The 18,284-nt window shown below is 55.4% G+C and overlaps 1 protein-coding gene across 1 annotated transcript; it reads right to left on the bottom strand.

The window, feature by feature from the left end:
* Positions 1–469: 469 nt before the first annotated feature.
* CAMKV (CaM kinase like vesicle associated) lies at positions 470–13,237 on the bottom strand. The gene is made up of 11 exons (XM_045530201.1): positions 13,027–13,237; positions 4,793–4,901; positions 4,545–4,676; positions 4,292–4,366; positions 3,939–4,077; positions 3,679–3,799; positions 3,457–3,532; positions 3,230–3,366; positions 2,987–3,065; positions 2,670–2,757; positions 470–2,378 (listed from the first exon to the last, which is right to left on the bottom strand). The coding sequence occupies exons 2-11, from the start codon at positions 4,885–4,887 to the stop codon at positions 1,794–1,796; spliced, it is 1,527 nt and encodes a 508-aa protein (XP_045386157.1). The 5' UTR covers positions 4,888–4,901; positions 13,027–13,237; the 3' UTR covers positions 470–1,793.
* Positions 13,238–18,284: the final 5,047 nt, after the last annotated feature.

The raw sequence follows: 18,284 nt of genomic DNA, 5'->3' as shown, positions 1-18,284 counted from the left end.
TCGCTCTGGGCCTATGTGGAAAGCACAGGTGTTCACAGGAAGAAGGAATCAACACAGAGCAGCATAGAACCTTTATGCAATGCCCACCCTACACCCTCTCCCCAGCCCGGGGAAGCCTACTTCAGCCATGAGCAAGATCTCTCCCTGTGGTGGTTGACCCTTGGTGGGTTCCAGCTCTATGCCCAGGTCAGGACAAAGGTTTCTTGGTCAAAAGGAGTAAAAACAGCAGCCGTTGAGCTCTCAGCCCAACCCAGGACACAAAACCTACATGGATTTCTAGAGTCCAGAGGACCAGCACCACCACCATCAAGGAATTCGCTGTGGGGTGGGTGGTCTTCACTCTCACACTCAGCCCACGAAATCCACAGGGCACTGAGCACTACCTGTGAACCTACTCCCAGCCTTTCCCCTCCCCACTGCCTTCCAGGGGCTCCTCCACAGTAGGACAGAGGAAGTAAAGGCAAGAGGGTGGCCAGAGGCTTTGCAGGGTGATGTTTATTTACCAGGTTCAGCAGGCACACAGTTAGCCCACCAACCTTCACACACCAGAGCAGACCCACAGGCATGCAGGGAGAAGGGCAGGACCACCATGGAGTGCCGAGCAAGGGCGAGGACCAGTGTGGCTGCCTGTCCAGGCTATGGTAGGGTCTGACAAAGGGCACCTGTCAGGAGCCTCCCTCAGGGAACTGGGGAGTCTTATTCTACTTCCTTATCCCAGCAAAAGCAACTCAACATAGCTCAGAGGCACCTGGGCCTCTGGTAGAAGTAAGCTATAGAAATAGAGGGGATTCCTCTCCATTTCATTGTTGAACTGAGAGCAGAAAATCTGCCGCTGTAAAGACCAAACCCCCAAATCAGACTATGGCAGTATTGCCATGCGGCAGGCCTCTGTAATAGAAAGTACTTGTGTGCTGAGTCTGTGGGGGGTGGACATCTAGGAAGAGCAAGGGACTATCAGCCCTTCCTGTTTGGTCCAGGGTAAGGACCCAGCTGGGGTGCGGCACTGGGTGCTGGGCCTGTAATCTGCTCCCGCAGGTCTCATTGCCACATCTTAATTGTTCCTCCTTTCCCTTAGAGGCTCGTGAGATTCAGGGTATAGGGCAACCCACTGCAGGACTCAGGAGGGCAGGGTTGTAGGAGGGACTTCCCAGGGACAAAGATGGAAACTTCTACCCTCCTACTCATTCTCTTCCACTTCTGAGGACCCCCACCGCTAGCAAGCAGTGCCCCCATGTGACCAGTCTTAACTTAAACATATTACCCGAGATTTCTGGATCCTCTATATGAGCCTATGTACACTCCTAGAGCAGCCCACACACCACAGGCACACACCTTCACGTGCAGGAGCCTAAGACCACTGACAGGGCCTCGCTGGAGGACCAGCTCTCAGGGCAAGGCCGCCCAAGTTTAGGGCCTGGGAGGTTATGGGACCTGCAGGGCCTGCCTGGGGGAATAATGAGACACGAGGAAGGGGAAGGAGAGTAGAGGCCCCCTGAGTATCCCTAGAGCAGCATCCCACAAGAACAGAAACTGGTGAAGCTAGCAAAAGACAGAAAAGCCACAAGGAATCCATGCAGGGGCTGGGGCTGGCCCTGCTTCTGGCCTGCCCACCACTCACACACGTATACACAGGAGACGAGACTGCTCTCCCGTGGCCCCCAGGTGCGCCTCACTGGGATGTGGGGGCATGGGGGAGTGAGGGTATCATGCCAGTGACTCTATGTACAGTGAGAAGCCCCTCATCCATTCTCCCACCCTCCTTCCCGTGCCCCGCCCCCCACCAGGCTGCCAACTCAGCTGGTCTTCTCCTTCTGAGACTCCTGGGCATAACCAGCAGCCTCTCCCCCTTTACTAGAGGGTGGAGCCTGGCCTGTGGTACCCTCTGGGGCGGTGCTGTCCGGCTGGGCCATAGCCAGCTCAGGGGTGGCAGCTGCCTTAGTGGCTGGTATGGCACTGCTTTGGGCGGTGGGCACAGTGCTCTCTTCTGTGGCTGGTGTGGCTCTCCCATCAGTGGCTGGAGTAGCACTCCTGTCAGTGGCTGGGGTGACGCTCCCATCAGTGGCTGGGGTGATGCTCCCATCGGTAGCTGGGGTGACACTGCCATCGGTGGCTGGGGTGACACTGCCATCTGTGGCTGGGGTGGTACTACGTTCTGCAGAGGCCACATTATCACTCTTTGCAGCACAAGCAGCATCACCCTCCATGGCTGGGATAGTACTGCTCTCAGAGGCTGAAGCAGCTCCACTCACAGCTGCAGTGGCCCCACCTGCAGCCCCGGGGGTGGCAGTGTCTGTGGCTGAGGCAGACTGGGCTGCAGCTGTGCTAGATTGCTCTGGCGCTCGGAGCCGTTTCATGAGGGTGGTCACTCGGACAGCCTTCTGAAAGGAGGACAGTGGAGAAAGGCTCAGGGTGAGGCTTGCTGGACCAATTGCTTGGAAGTGGCCAAATCCAGCCCCTTCCATGGTATTCCTAGCTGCCTCTGACCACCGCAGGGCCAAGAACCCAGCTGCTCAGCACTCCTACTTAAGGTAAGGACAGTGGCTATAGCCACACCTGATGGCCTGAGCAAAGCACATGTATGGCTGCAGGGGTGTGATGCAGGCAAGAAACTGTAAGTGTTGGAAAGAGCATTTGGGATCAGTCCAAGAAACGCGCTATCCAAGTCTTACCTTCCACTTGGCCCTGGCAAAATTCTTTTCAATCTGGGCACAGACACCATCCTTGATGTTCTTATCAGAAGCAGCATTGCCAGAAATCCTGGAAAGGGTGCAAGTGCATCTGGATTGTGGAGGTATGGGCCTTTGTGGAGGCTCTGCCTCGCCCTACCCCAGGGGAGCCAGGGGACTACCAGGCAGAGCTTCTGGGCTGGCCTGAGTTCTGAGTGCCCTACCCACTCAAAGCCTCAAGGATGGGGGTTCCTAGGTATGAAGGGGAAAGAGATCAAGAGAACCCTGGCCTCTCCCACCCTCCCCTGGGCCATGCTCACCATTCATGGGAGATGGCCTCTTCTGCAGTGATCCGCTGGTCTTGCTCCACCTCCATCAGCCTTGTGACCAGGTCTTTGGCTGGGGACAAAGCCAGGGAGGAGCTAGGCATGGCTGACCCATCTCAATGTCTAGAGGTGATGAATGGGCTAGGGGGCGGGAGCTGAATCCAGCAGAAAGAGCTGAGAGCAGTGCCAGCCTCCCCACCACCCTGCACCCTACCCCCATGCTGGGTACCTCCTTACCTGCCTGCGAAATATCATCCCAGTATGGAGAGTCAAACTCATAGTCACCAGCCAAGATCTTGCGGAAGAGATTCTTATCGTGGTTTTCATAATCATCTTCTTCCACCTCCTCATAGAAGGGCGGGTTTCCTGAAAGCCTGCATGGGGGCAGGGTCACACAGGAAGGCCACAGACACAGGTCCCTACCCCACCTGGCTGCAAGCCTGCTCATCTGACCATCCACTCACAGGATATACATGATGACTCCAATGGCCCAGCAGTCCACAGGGCGTCCATACCGCTGCCGGCCTACCACCTCTGGGGCTACAAACAGTGTCCGTCTGCTGGTTAGTATCAGGCCTGGCCAGATCTGGAACCATCCACACCCAATTCCCAGGATGGTGACTTTTTCTCCCTGCCCAGAGAGGCTCCCTGAAGGCTGCCCCCCACCCTGCCCCACCCCTGCTTGCCCAGATACTCGGGGGTCCCACAGGGCTCCTTGATGAGGCCATTCTCTAGCTTAGCCAGGTGAAAGTCGCTGATGACGATCTTTGAGTTCTTCAGCCGGTTGTAGTAAACCAGGTTCTCCAGCTACTCCAGCCAGGAATAGCATGTGGGTAAGCAGAGACATTATGAGGGCCTCAGACGCTGGACCAAGGCCCCAAGGTGCTACTCACTCCAGCCTTAGCCCGGCTGCCAATTGACCCTTTGGCTCTGGCTCTGGCCTTACCTTGAGGTTCCTATGCACGATCTTGAGTGAGTGCAAGTAGGCCACGGCCTCCAGGACCTGCCGTACCACGTTGCTCGTGTCTCGCTCCGAGTAGTAGCCCTGGTCCAGGATCCAGTCAAACACCTCCCTCCCCGTGGCCCTGAGGGACACCAGCCCCTGAGCCCGGCGTGGGCAGAATCGGGGGTGGGGCAGGAACACTTGGGCAGGCTGCCTGCACCAGGCAGCTGGCTGGGCAAGGCACAGGGACCTGGGACCACAAGGGTCCAGAAAGGGGGCTTTCCTTAGCTGCAGAGGGTGGGACAGGTGAAGGCCCTGGGGACTGGGGAATCCTTGGACCCCAGACCCACACTCACAGCTCCAGGAAGATGAAGTACTCCTTGCGAGTCACAAACACATCCACCAGTTGCAGGATATTGGGATGCTTTACCCTGGCAACAGGGAGAGGAGCCAGTAGTTAGGGCTGGGTGAACCCCTGGGTGAGACTCAGGTAGGTAGAGCGGCCACAGCAGATTACCTGGCCAGAGGCTGGTAATGTCTGAGGCTACCTGCCCTCTAAGCCCTTCCCTGCTACTCCTACACCACCCTGACCCCAGGCCTCACACTCACATTTTGAGTATGCCTATCTCATTCTTGGCTGCCTTCCGCACCTTGCGGCCATCCCGCTTTTGGAACTTCTTACAGGTGTGTAGCTTGCCTGTCGTCTTGTCCTTGGCCCGGAAGATTTCACAGAACTCCTCGCTGCAGCCAATAGGTATCCACTCAGCCCTGGCCTCAGCATGGGCTGCCTTCCACCCCCCTTCCCCAGCCCTTGCCCACCAGCCCACCCACCCTTGCCTGACAGGCCCAGCACTCACGTCTTGATGACCTGTCCCAAATCATATCTGTCAGTCACCTCCGATGGCTGGTTATAGTTCTTCTTGTCGCCCAGAGTCACACACCCAAACGGCATTGCCAGGCTCTAAGCTGTGGGTAGGATGGAGTCTGGCTCAGCTGTACTACTCTCCACTTCTTCCCACAATACAGGGGCTGCCTCGGGCCAAGGCAGGGGCAGAGACCACACCAGGAGGGGCTAGAAGTTAGGCAGGCTCAGATCCTACTCCTGCCTTTCTGGCCGTACATCCAGCCACTCAACTTGGCTACCTGAACTACAACAGCCCCCACATATGAAAAATGTATTAAACTGACATATCAGGGAATAGTTTTGTATTATATATACTTGAAAAAAGACTTATCAAACAAATTCTTCAAATTTCAGCTATTTCAAAGATGAACTCCTGGCCCTACTCACACACCAGATATTTATCTCTGAAGGTCTGGAGCTACCAAGTGTTCATGAAGATATGAAGAACGTGAGCACTGCTGGTAGAAAGCAACTCTCCCCTTTGTAAAGCAGTTTGGTAAAGCCACAAAAGTCAAACAAACATATGCTATGAACCAGCAATTGCACTCCTAAATATATGCCCTACAGAAATGCATACACTTGTGCAACAGGACACTCAAACAAGAATGCTCATGGTGGCCATATTAATAACTGCCAAAAACTGGAAACAGCCCAAATATCTACCACTAGCAGGATGTATTGAGGTAGAGTCACACAATGGAATATTATACAGCAATGGAAATGAAAGAGCTACAGCTATACCCCACCATACAGTGAATCTGGCAGTGTTAAGTGAAAAGCACACAAAAGAATACATATAGTATAAGTCTATTGATGTAGAGTTCAAACAGGCAGAACAACCCATACTGGTTAGGGTTACAAACACAGCAACAGAACCGTAAAGAAAAGCTAGGAAATAAGTACCAGGAGTCCGATACTGGCTCCTTCTAAGAGAAAAGGTGGGGTTGTGATTGAGTCATGAAGGACACACAGGGGGATTCTAGAGGGCTTATTTCTGAACCTGAGTGGTAGTGACACAGATGTTTGCTTTATAATAATTTGTAAAAATGTACATTACAAATTTGGGGCACATACCTAGATTTTTGTTATACTTCACAATACAAAATGTTAATAAAAATTAGGGCCATCGGCCGGGCACGGTGGCTTATGCCTGTAATCCTAGCACTCTGGGAGGCCGAGGCGGGTGGATCGCTCGAGGTCAGGAGTTCGAGACCAGCCTGAGCAAGAGCGAGACCCCATCTCTACTAAAAATAAAAAGAAATTATCTGGACAACTAAAAATATACAGAAAAAACTAGCCGGGCATGGTGGCACATGCCTGTAGTTCCAGCTACTCGGGAGGCTGAGGCAGGAAGATCGCTTGAGCCCAGGAGATTGAGGTTGCTGTGAGCTAGGCTGACACCACAGCACTCTAGCCCGGGCAACAGAGTAAGACTCTGTCTCCAAAAAAAAAAAAAAAAATTAGGGCCATCCATACTAAAGAATACTTGGTAGCTATTAAAAAGATTAAAGTATGCTGCTGTAGGACAATTGTTAAATAAAAAAGAAAGGGACAGAATGGTGAGGAGAGGGTGCTGCTATTTGGGTACTTTTTTTTCTTAAGAGACAGAGTCTTGGCCAGGCAGAGTGGCCCACGCCTGTAATCCTACCACTCTGGGAGGCCAAGGCAGGAGGACTGCTTGAAGTCAGGAGTTCAAGACCAGCCTGAGCAAGAGTGAGACCCTGTCTCTACTAAAAATAGAAAAAATTAGCCAGGCAACTAAAAATAGAAACAAAAAATTAGCCAGGCATGGTGGCAATCACCTGTAGTCCCCGCTACTCAGGAGGCTGAGGCAGGAGAGGATTGCTCCAGCCCAGGAGTTTGAGGTTGCAGTGAGCTATGATGACACCACAGTATTCTAGCCCCAGCAACAGAGCAAGACTCTGCCTCAAAAATAAATAAATAAAAATAAAAATAAGAGACCAGGTCTCGCTTTGTTGCTCAGGCTGGAGAGCTGTGGCACAATCATAGCTCACTGCAGCCTCAAGCTCCAGGACTCAAGCGATCCTCCCACCTCAGCCTCCCTGGTAGCTAGGACTACAGGCATATGCCACTGTGCCCAGTTAATTTTTTTAAAAAATGTTTTAGAGATGGGGTCTTGCTATGTTGCCCAAGCTGGTCTCTGACTATAGGTATGAGCCACCATGCCCAGCCTGGGTAAAGTTTTTAAAGTTTATATACTGGTGTACACTCACAAACTCTTTTCTGGAAGGACACTGAAGGAAATAAGAGTTCTCTTTGGAGCATAGAGTTGTGTGTCATAGGGACAGATTTATAACCTTTGTTTATTAATTTTCTGTTAGAATTTTTACTCTGATTGCTCTGGTGGCTTTGGTAAATACTGCATTCAGACACAGTGCTTGGGGTATTCCTCAGAGAGAGAATCACCATCTGGGTGGAGAGGTGAAGAAAAGTTTTGAAGAAGAGGCAGCATTAGGACTGGGCCTTGGAGAGGAAGAATTTGCCAGGAGGCATGCAGGGGTAATGGTCAGGAAGAACAAGACAAGTCTACCTGGTGCTTCACTGCCGGGGCCCACAGGGGACCTGGGCTGTCAGGTGCAGATATTAGGCCCCCAACCAGATACAGCTAGTTCAGTGTATTCCAGGCACTTTTTGCACCTGGGACACGGTGTCTCATGGGCATGCAACCCTGCCAATTACAGCCCAATCCTCACCTGCAGGGCTGGGTGGGCTGGTCTAGCACCCAAAGAAAAAGGCACTCACAGCCCTTGCTCAGAGGTGGGGGTTGGCAAATGTCTTTAGACCTTCACAGACCTGACCCTAGAGTCTTCCTCCATAATTCCTAGTGTGACGCTGGGGCTACAGCAAACTCTGAACTGAGACTGCACTGAAATTTCTCTGCCTCTACTGACTGTGCATGCTCTCCCTCCACACCAATTAGCACTTGCTGTATGCAGGGCCTAAGCTGGGGCCCTGGGTACCTAGATGCTCCCCTCTCTGAAGGCACTCACAGCCTCGGGGTAGTAGAGAAGGGAGGAAGCCATCCCCAGAGGAGGCAGCTTAGCAAGAGGGACTCTGCCAGCCAGAGTCAAAGACCAGGATCCAGACAAGCTTCATGGCCAACCCTGGCTGCTACTTGCTTCCTCTCAGGCAGAGGTCAGCCACCCACTTCCCAGAATTCACAGCCTTGGAAGTTCTCTTTCAAATTTGCCCTCAGCATTAGGAAACAAATTCCATTATTCTTTCATCTGAGTTGCTTGGGCTCAGGGAATACAAATGCATTTCATCAGCATTCTTGAAGCCAGGCCTTAAGCCATCTTGTGAGGCATAGCAGAGGCAAACAAGAGAGGCTTTGAAGATCGCCACTGACTGCATGTCTTTGCCACCATGGACACAGCCCTGCTCCTGCATCCGCTGGGGAGGACCATGTGGCTGGAATCCCATTCCCGCAGCTGAGAGCAGAGGCACAGCCACCCACCATTGCCGGCCACACATCTGCACACCATGACATCTAGGGGAGGGGGCCTGCATCCGTTCTGTCATAGACTTCAATGGGCAGCCATTCCCTCCCAGGCTGGAGGCTGAGGGCCATGTACTCGGCAGGAGGGTAGTACCTCAGCCAGCTGGTTTCCCAGGAGGGCTGGGAGGGACCTGTGTCCCAGCTCTGTTGCTTTGCTTTCCCTCTGGCAGGAAAGCCCTTCCCCCAAAGCCTCCTGTCAGAATCTTATTTGTTATGGCAGAGTTATTTATAACATTAAAAAAATTCAGCAACTATCTAAATGTCCAACAACAGGTGACTCGTCAGCTCAACTGTGTCCACTCAATGGTAGGACGTGTGGGCACTGGCCAGAGCACTGCCTACCTTGGCTTCCCTGTGAAGCAGCCTCCATGTGAGCAAGGTGCTGAGACCATAGCTGAATCTCTTCTTTCATCGTGATTTCTGACATTATAAGGTTGTGCAGCAAATTGACTAAAACAATCCTGATGCTCCAAGGCCAGATGCAAAATGACCCTTTTCTGAGACACTTTCCACAACCTCTACCCCCAACCCCACTCCAACAGCTCCTGGCTCTGCCAGCATGGTGTGGGTGGCAGGTTTCATGTATGCCTGGCCCTGATCCTGGCCCCAGCTTTCTGTTACACATATGCATTCATGCCCACGGGGGCCCAGGTCTGGTCTTAGGGTTTGACTCCACCACAGAAAGCTGGGCCTCTCTTCACAATACCTTCAGCCTGGAGCCATGTCCTGTACGCCTCAAACCTGGGACAGGAACAGATCTGTCTCCCCTACCCACTACCATGGCTGCCCAGATCTCAGACAGTCATTACTACTCCTCCTCACCAGTCTAACTGTACTCACTTGGACCCCCAGATCTGGCCCGAGGGTGATGGGACAAGAAAGGGGGGCCCTGTTTCCACTTAGCGCCTTGGTCCCCTCCCTCCCCACCCACTCCACCATCTGCTACCCTGCTGCTCTCTGAGAGGCTGTGAGTGTGTGCACCAAGCCCCTGGCACCTGCCTGCAACCAAGACCCTGGCCCCAAAACTGGAAGCAGACAAGGGACAGCTCTCAGAATAGGGGGAGGCCAGGCTGAACAGGGTCTGCATTTCTCACCCCCGTGCAAACCCAACACCCACCAGTGGAGAACTCTCCTCCCGGCAACAGGACATGGGCTCTACCTCGAATCCATGTGGGACCATGGCGGGGCACAAGAGCCCACAGTAGCCATCTAAATATGGCTCCCTCCATTCTCTGCAGAGGAACTGAATGGTGTGCTCTGGGGGCTGCCCAAAGGGAGCTTGGAGGAAGTACAGAGCCTGGTGCTGCCACTGCCCTCCAGCTGGCTCTCAAGAAGCCTGAGGGTCAAGCACTCCCCAGCTACTGCCTGCTCCCGGGACCTGACCACTGGGCACAGGGAATTGAGCCTCAGGCAACCCTAAGGGAGCCTCTGTCTGTTGGTACCCTGGTAATAAAAGGTCCCCTAGGGGCTCTACTCTATCTTTAGGCAATCTGGCTCAGGGAAAGCCCAAATGGGACAGAACCAAGAGGTCCAGAGGCCCCACATTAGGGTCCTGTCCCCTCCTCCACCAGGGTCATACTGGTTTAGGCCCTACCTTTCACAGGTACAAACAGGACTTTCCTGCTGCCCTAGTCCCCTGCCACGTGGGGCCCTAGAGCTTGCAGTAAATCTAGGGAGGTTGCCAGGGGCCCAAGAGGGCTCCAGCTGCCTCCCAATGACTGTAGGCAACACCTCCTTATTTAGTGGCAGCTGTGAACACCAGCCTGCTGGCACACCCTCCTTTCTCCTACTTTCCTCTCTCAGGGAATGGGGCTGAGTTTTCTGCTGCAATGGACATGCCCAGAACCAAGCCTGGCCTAACTCCTAACTCACAGCTGAGGCCTCACTCACAGGACCAGGGAAGGTGGAGACCTCATTCAGGAGACAGGGCAAAGCTTCTAGACCATCATACAACTGCTTCAGGGAATTGGTCAGGGGAGGGGCCTCAGGCTCCAGCTAAACCAGGGTCAGTAGTTCCTGAGGCTGATTTTCTTTCCATCTAAGGAGAGAGAATGGGGGAGAGGGTCTCTCCAGTCTTGGAGTAGCATCAGTACAGTGCTACATCCAGAAAGTTCAGCCCTCAACATGCAGGTAGAGCCAAGAGCAGTCATCTGGCCCCTCTAAGGCACCTGGGCTCCCAGTCTTTGAATTTCTGAAGGAGAATCCACTGGAGGCCCTGCTTCCCTGTGGGTGGAGGAGGGGAAATGCAGAGAAAGGCACTAGAGTAAAGGGTTGCTATGGTAACGAAAGTTTTAAACAAGGTGAGGGGGAGGGGAGAGGTGTTGCTCAGGTCCCTTCTTCCGGAATTCCCTGAGACTTTGACCTGGTTCCTTTCCCAAGGCTCTGTGACCCTGGTCCCCCATCAAGGAAGGAGAGGTGGGGAAACTGAGACTTTAGAAAAAAGAGATAGGGCCGGGCACAGTGGCTCACGCCTGTAAATCCTAGCACTTTGGAAGGTCGAGGCAGGAGGATGGCTTGAGCCCAGGAATTTGAGGTTGCAGTGAGCTATGATGACACCACTGCACTCTCAGCTGGGCAAAAGAGTGAGACCCTGTCTCAATAAAAAAGAAAAACGAAAAAAGAGAGAAGGGTAGAGACACACAGAGACAAATACAGAACCTGTGATGGAAGAGGAGCAAGGAGGCAACAAAGTAAAAGGGACACAGGCACAAAGGGAGAAAAAGGGAGGCCGGTAGGAGTTCTGAAGGGACCTATGGATGCCCAGGAGAGCCCTAAGTCCTCCATGGCCATGTGCCCTGGGCCAGGAGCTACCCTTGGTACCTGGACCTTTGAGACTGCACCCTCCTGTATCCCCCAGATATACACTGAACTTGGCGTGGGAGGCACAGCCAAAAAGAGGCCAGCTTCTTGGTGGGGAAGAAGCCAGTTACTGCAGCCCCCCAGACAGGACAGTTTCCCAGCGCCTCACCCTGTCATCATGGCAGCTTAGGGAAGGCAGATCCAACAGAGCCTTAGGTAAGCCTTCGGTTGGAAGGCAGAAACATGGGGGGGGATGGAAATGAGGCTCCAGGACCTGGCTACTTCCCTTTATAGTCCCTCCTCTCAGCTGACCCAGCTGTACCTACCTAGATCCCCAGCCAACCCCCCCCACCCCCCCACCCTCATCTGCTGTCCTCTCTAGGCCTTGGGTCCCCAGGGTCCCTCTTGTAACTAACATAGCTTAATCCCCTGTCTCCACCACCCCCACAGCAGATTGTGTCAGGAGGAACAGAAACAGCACCACAAGCAACCCAGAAACAGGATAACAACTGTACAGCGCCTCTCCTCCCTATGCCTCAGTTTCCCTGAATAGAGATCATGAACTCTGTGGTCTTCTCCCAGGGTGGAGGACGGCTTGCCTGTCTGTGAGTGGTGGCCAGGGTATGGGGCTGAAGAGAAGCACCATCAGAAGATGGTACAGCCAGCCTAGGGCACCTGGGGGTCCACACCAAATTTAAAGGAAGACCCCTGCCCCACCCTGGGTACCAGCCTGACTCTGATCAGAGTAGAGACACCAATTTCCCAGTTGAGGAAACTGAGGCCCAGAAGTCACTTGAGCTGGCAGGAATCAACTCTGAGGGTGGGGGGAGGGTACCAGGTCTCTAAAGGTAGTTCTGGAGGCTCAAAACCTGGGCCTGGGGGTCAGGGAGGGGCAGAACAGGGGCTAGACTACTGCAGACTCTGAGCTTTTGGTGAGGGAAAGAGGGCCTTGATCCCTAGGAAGGAACCAGGTGGAGCAGTCTCTGCGGGGGGGGGGGGGGGGTTGGGGGGGTTGCGGACAAAAGCAGTTTGGCAGAGCTATTGGGGGGCTGGGTTTCAAGAGCCCAGGGTCTCTGTCAGACAATACAAGCTGGGGAAGGCAGAAGATCGCGCTGTCACTATCCTCCCCACCCCCAGCCAGAGGCCCTGCTCCCCACTGTGGTGCCACCCTGACCCCCTTCCTCAGTGCTGCTGGCTCGCCCCCGCTGGCACAGCAACACACATGCGGGAGGCACACGTGTGAGCACCAAGCCCCGCACCTCCCAGCAGGAACGTGTGCGCCCCTACCCCCACCGTGCACGTGGGTCCGTGCACTGGACCCCCGGTTGGCCCCCCCACGTGAAGGCTAGGAAGCTGGATTTTGGCTGGGGGGCCGCTGGTCCCCAGGGGCCAGGAGCCTCCTCCCCCACCTCGCGGCAGCCCCGCCCAGCCCCCTCCAGGTTGTCGCCCATAAAGAACTCTCCGTTGTCATGGAAATTAGTGACTGCTAAACCGGAGGGAGGGGGCCCGGGGGCAGTTGGGAGGGGCCGGAGGCGGCTCTGAGAACAGAGAGGGACGGCTCAGCCCTCGGCCCCTACCCTCACGGGGGACCACGAATCTTCGAGGGTTAATGTTTTCGCAATTTGGAGCTGCAGAGGCTTCTCCCCGGGACCCCCAAACCGTCCGAGGTAATGGGGAACTTTAGCCTGACCCCGCACGCCGTCCTCCAGATCTGCAAAGCCCGCGCGCTCTGCCCCCGCCAGAACCCCTAGCGCTCGCGGCACCCCCGCGCACTCTGCACCCCGAACCTCAAGCCAGGGAAAGAATCCCCTAAGGCCCCCCAGCGTGCGTTCGGGAGGCGCCCCCCCCCAGCCCGACCCGCCCCGCACCTGCAGCGCCTGTTGGTCACACGGAGGAAGTGATCGCGGGCTCAGCGGGGCGCCGAGGGCTCCGGGGACGGCGGGCAGAATTCGCTCCGGGCACGCGGGGCAGACGCGGCGCCAGATGCAGCCGCTTCGGCTAGCGAACCTCCTGCATCGCCAGCCGCTCGCCGGCAACGGATTCGCACCCCGGGCCGGGGGCGGGCTGGGGGCGGGGCCTCCCAGCCGGCCCCGCCCCGGCTCTGGCGGAGCCTGAGGCCAGAATCCCACTCGAAGGTGGGTGCGCGCGGGGTGGCAGAGGAGCATTGGCCTGCTTGGCTCCCATCGGGCTCTGAACTGCTCCCTGAGACCCCTGAACTTCTGACTCCGCAGCAGGGGCCCGAGGGGCCTTCCTATGCCCAATGTTAGGGGTGAGGAATGGAGAATGTGGAGGAGATACTGAGTCCTAGAGCTGCACATGAATCTCTTGGCAGGTAACAAAAGGACTCAGATTTTTCCCAGCTCCCAAAACCTGACCCAAAGGGCAGGACCCACTTAGAAGAAACATGTGGGCAGTTGCTAGGGCAGGCTGCCCTGCAGACTGGCATCCCCTAGCTAGGAGCAGTAAACACCCTCCTAGTGTGCAGGTAGTCAGTGGGTAACACTGTGAGGGCCCCAGATAGGTGGCAGAGCCCCCTATCCCACCGCACCCCCAGCTCCTGCAAGGCCAAAGTCTTTCTCAATCATAAGTCCCAGTAAGGGTGGCTGGCCCAGTCAGGCTCCTCCTGTGTGGCACCAAATTTCCCAAACTATAAAAGTCACCTGTGACATGGTGTGATTCTCCTTTCTTCCCAATCAAATCACCTTTAAACACTTTATGAGCAGCATCACTCTAGGTGGCCTTGGCTGGGATATGGGGACCCAGAAGAACTATGGCACCGAGGTGCCCCACCAGGCCTGGTCCATGACTGAAGGGAGGAGGCTCAGAACTGCTAGGAAGAAGCACTGAAGGAAGTCCTTGGCCATTTCTCTGTCCCCTGTCAGTGAGGCACATGGACCCACCCATTGCCTGCCTCACTCCCCTCACAAGCCCTGAGGACCATCCGGAAGCCAAGGTTAGGCTGCTCAGTGTCTGGAGCTAGGCTCCAGCCCACCCTCCCCTTCTGAGTGAGCCCAGTGACCTTGCTGGGGGAGCATCCCCAAACTCTCAGCCATGTTGAGTGAGGCTCTGCTGCATGGCTACCTATGGCTGCTAAGAGGGACTGTCCAAGTAAAGAAGTTGGGGCTGGGACTGGGGCTGGAAGGCTAGCCTGGGAAATGACTGCTTCAAAAAGCTCCCTCAAAATCTTCCTCCAGAGGGGATGTTGAGGAGTCCCTCACATTCTTCCATGGCTTTTTGGGGGGGATCAACTCATCCAGGCCAGGTTGGTGCCACCTCTGAGCTTCCTGGGCTCTGGGTGGTCTCAGTCATGGCACCGACCCCACGCTGGGTAGAAATCTCCTGGCAGGCTGGGTGTCTGCAGGCCAGAGCCTGTTTCTCATATCAGTATGCTCAGCTAATGTCTGCAGAATGAATGAATGGCCTGGCACCCAGTCCTTCCTGCCATCTGCCCACTATCCTTGAAACAATGGGTCTCTGAGTTGTATGATGTAGCTAGCTGGCCCCACACATGTCACATGCATTTTCTGTCTTTACTGAGGGTCATGGCTATCCAGGCATGGGAGCCAAACAGATGCTGGAATGGGAATTTATAGGCAGGGGAAGGGGTGGCTCCGTAGAGCCCTGCCTGCTGCTGGCAGTACTCCACCTCTTCTTGGTTCTATGCATACTCTGTGCATGTGGGTGAGAGCACGTGGCAGGCTGTGTGTGCACACGTGTGCCTGTGTGTATGCTCTCTTATGCCAAGGGAGATGGCAACAGCACAGTGTATGCAGTGGTGCCCAGGGGCACGTGTGTCTGCATTTCTTGTGCACCCAGGCATGCTTGCTGGCACGTGTGTGTGGATGCTGTAGCTGGTCCCTGGAGTTGTCCATCCCTTTCATGCCTGACACAAGTCTCAGGATTGTGGAGGCTGAATCAAGCTGTGAGAGCAGAACATGGGAAGGGGCTGGACCATGCCCAGGGGCAGGGAGGGTTTGTGATAAACCTACATCATTGGCTGTTTCCAGGCTCCCCACCAGGGCAGCCCTTTGCTCTCAGATGTGTGTGGGGATAGACAGGTCTTTGCCATTAGTGTAGAACAACCTGAAGACAAGAACCCAGGGCTGGGACTGAGGTATGGCTTATCCCTTAGTCCCCAGACAGGGAGGCGCATGCAGCATAGGGCTGGCTTCGATGTTTTGGCTTCAATCTCCAGCTGCCCTCCAGGCAGGGGATAGTAACGCCAGCTGAATGCCATCCTCAGTTCTTCCAGGGCATGGACCTGGCCAACGCTGAGCTTTGTTCTTACACCCACTATTCAAAGCCAGACAAGGTCAGGGAACATGGCTTCTAGCCACTCCACGGGCTGTAGGGATGGGGAGGCCCTTCAGCATAGGGCAGAGTTTGGGACAAAAGCAAAGACAGCTGGCATTGCCTAGTTGCCTTTATGAGGACCCTCCTAAGGAGGATTGTATTCTGCCTGGCTGCAGGGTGGCCACCTAGGTTGGAAGGCTGGGGAGGAGAAGGGAGCCCAAAGTTTACAGTTCTGGCTCCCACCAAATCTAGAAAGTCAGAGGGGCAGGAAAGATGTAAGCCTCAGTATTCACAGAACCTCATCCCCCAGCTCAGGTTGGGCTTCCCACTCAGGATCCAGTATTTACCTCCTCGTCTCTACTCCCTGTCCCGGGGTACCAAAGGCCAGTACTACCACGCCCTCATACCCTGGCTGGCCAACAGAAGCCCCTCCTAACCCAGCATAGAGCTCCAGCTAAGGTTCGGACTCTAGGAGGTACCTGTATTACCAGGCCAGCTCCCCCAAGAAGCCTTGACTTTGATAGGTACCCTCCCTTGGGGTCAACACCCCAGGCCATCTTTGGAACTACTTGGCTGTTGTCCACATTGCTAGATTCAAGCCCCAGAAGAGGGCCCAAGATGGGGAGGGGGAAAGCAGTCTTTCCCTCTGGAGCTAGGGGAGGGGGCTGCCCTTCCCATCCCCCCCCCACCGTGTGACTCATTCCAGGCTGTGTGGGTTATTACATTATGTTTGAAATTGCCATGGCAACTAGCTGGCAATCAAGGGTAATTGCGCTTGTCGTCAGGGCAACGGGGCAAAACCCATAGCAGCCACTCTCTGTGGTTGCCCTTGGGGTGCAGTAAAGGTCAGGCCAGATCAGAGCCAATGCCAGCCAAGGGGCTCCGGGGCTCTCCAGAAAGGGCAGATTTCCAGGGGCCATGGAGTTCCAGAGTGCAGAACCAGGGCCCCCATCCCTGACCCCATGCCTGGACTCCCACTTTTCCCACACCACCCTGTGCCTGAAACATGCCACAGTGCTTAAAGCAAGCAGAACCAGAACTTTTATGTGCTCACAGCTGGTACTTGTAGATAGCCCATGGGCCCTCTTCCTCATATTCGCGGCGGCTGAGCCAAAGGCTCTGAAAGGAGTTCCGGGATGCCATGATGGAGCCCCCAAGCCAGGCAGCAACTGCACGGTGGGGAGAGCCCAGCACTGTGGCACCAGGGCCCAGCTCCTGTCTCAGGCGTTCAGGGAAGCCACTCACCAGGGTGCTGCCACCATCTAGCACCACATTGGCCAGCAGCTGCTCCTGCTGCTTGGCCTCCAACCTGTTGATGCTTAGGAGGGCCAGCTGTGGGAGGCCCGGCTGGTTGATGCCTAAGAGATTTGGCTGGAAGAGGGCCTCGGGACAGCAGAAGCGCTCAGAGCCCAGCGTGATAACCTGCTTATCTGGAAGCACAAAGTCCACCCGGGCCTGGGCCTGTGTGCGGGCTATCTCAGCTTCCGTATCCATGGCCACATAGCAACAGGCCTCTTTAATCTGGTTGACCAGGCTTGCTTTGGGCAGTGATTGGCCACTTACCTGCAGCAGCTGAGTCAGGTATTCAGTGAGGTCAGCACCAGCCACATCCAGCCGGTATGTGTCAAGTGGGGCCAGGTCCCCAGTGAGGATGGGTGCCACATAGGAGGTGCCGTGGCCACTGCCCAGCACCAGCCCAGTGGTACGCCCATAAGCATAAAGTGCCAGCAGGGCCTGATGCACTGTCTGCATGGCTGGCACATGGAAACGCTCAAAGAGTATTTCAGCCACCTTTTCTCGGTTGGTGCGTGGTGAGATGGGTGAGTCGGCCACGAGCACAGCCAGCTCCTCAGGCTGCACGCCCAGCCTGCAGTAAAACAAGTGCTGCCACAGCACCTCTAGTGCATCCCAGTCAGAGACCACACCTCGGTTCAAAACCGAGTAGGAGCCCTCTAGGTTTTCGGGCACTGCATACCGAGGCTGGCCCTGGGCTGGGTGCTGTAGCAGCTGGACTCGTGAAGGTACCACACTAAGGACATGGTCCTCTCCAGCCAGTCCACATTTGGTGAATCCTGTGCCTGTATCAATCACCACGGCTGCCATGTCCTGGTAAGGACGCAGTGAATGGTGGCAGAGCACTGGGGACCGCACTGGTAGGGAATCCGTAGTGGACACTAGCTCATAGCAGGCCCCATGGAGCAGGCCAAGGTGTGCAACCACTGATGACTGTGTAATGTCCTCAGCTGTCAGCTTGAACTGGGAACTCTGGGACTCAGTGCCCACCATTGCCATGGGCAAGACTTTGCTTCCAGTGCCAGGTGTAAATGTGATCAGGGAAAGCTGCTCCCCCTGGGCCCTGGGGGAGCTGCCAGGTTGCCAGGATGTCAGCTGATGCATGCTGGAGCTTTGAGCACTACCGTTGCCAACCTTGTCTCTATTCATATAGACATAGGTCTCCTCAGAGCCCAGGGGCACCCGAAGTACCCCCACATGGGTAGACAGGCCCGAGGGCTCACATTCCTGGGTGGAGGCCTGGCCAGGCTCTCCAGTGGTAGGGGGCTGTCTTGAAAGGGTGGGCTCTTTGGTGATGGGGGCTTCTTTGGAAAAAGAGGGCTTCCCAGTGAGGGGTACCTGCTCGGTCAAAGAATGCTTTCTGGCAAGGGGGGTCTGCCCAGTGAGAGGAGGTTGATCAGTAAGGGGGCACTGCTCATCTAGGGGGTACAGTCCAGTAAGGAGGATCTGCCCGGTGAGGGGGGCCTGCCCAGCATCTTCGGCCTGTGGGTTATCAGGGTGAGAAGTAATGACCTCTTTCCGGTTGTGGCTGCCTGGGTCC

Source organism: Lemur catta, chromosome 18, assembly GCF_020740605.2.
Source record: "Lemur catta isolate mLemCat1 chromosome 18, mLemCat1.pri, whole genome shotgun sequence".
In the NCBI taxonomy this organism is placed as follows: domain Eukaryota; kingdom Metazoa; phylum Chordata; class Mammalia; order Primates; family Lemuridae; genus Lemur; species Lemur catta.
The sequence above is the reverse complement of the archived record's forward strand: the minus strand, read 5'-3'. Positions and strand labels throughout refer to the sequence as shown.

Bases quoted from the DNA above. Each gene is read 5' to 3' on its own strand.
- CAMKV (XM_045530201.1), bottom strand. From the start codon at position 4,887: ATGCCGTTTGGGTGTGTGACTCTGGGCGACAAGAAGAACTATAACCAG. The intron at 3,367-3,456 runs GTGAGTGGATGG...GCCCCCATGCAG, and splicing joins GGAGTCATCATGTATATCCT to GCTTTCAGGAAACCCGCCCT. The intron at 2,379-2,669 runs GTAAGACTTGGA...TCCTCCTTTCAG, and splicing joins TTGCCAGGGCCAAGTGGAAG to AAGGCTGTCCGAGTGACCAC.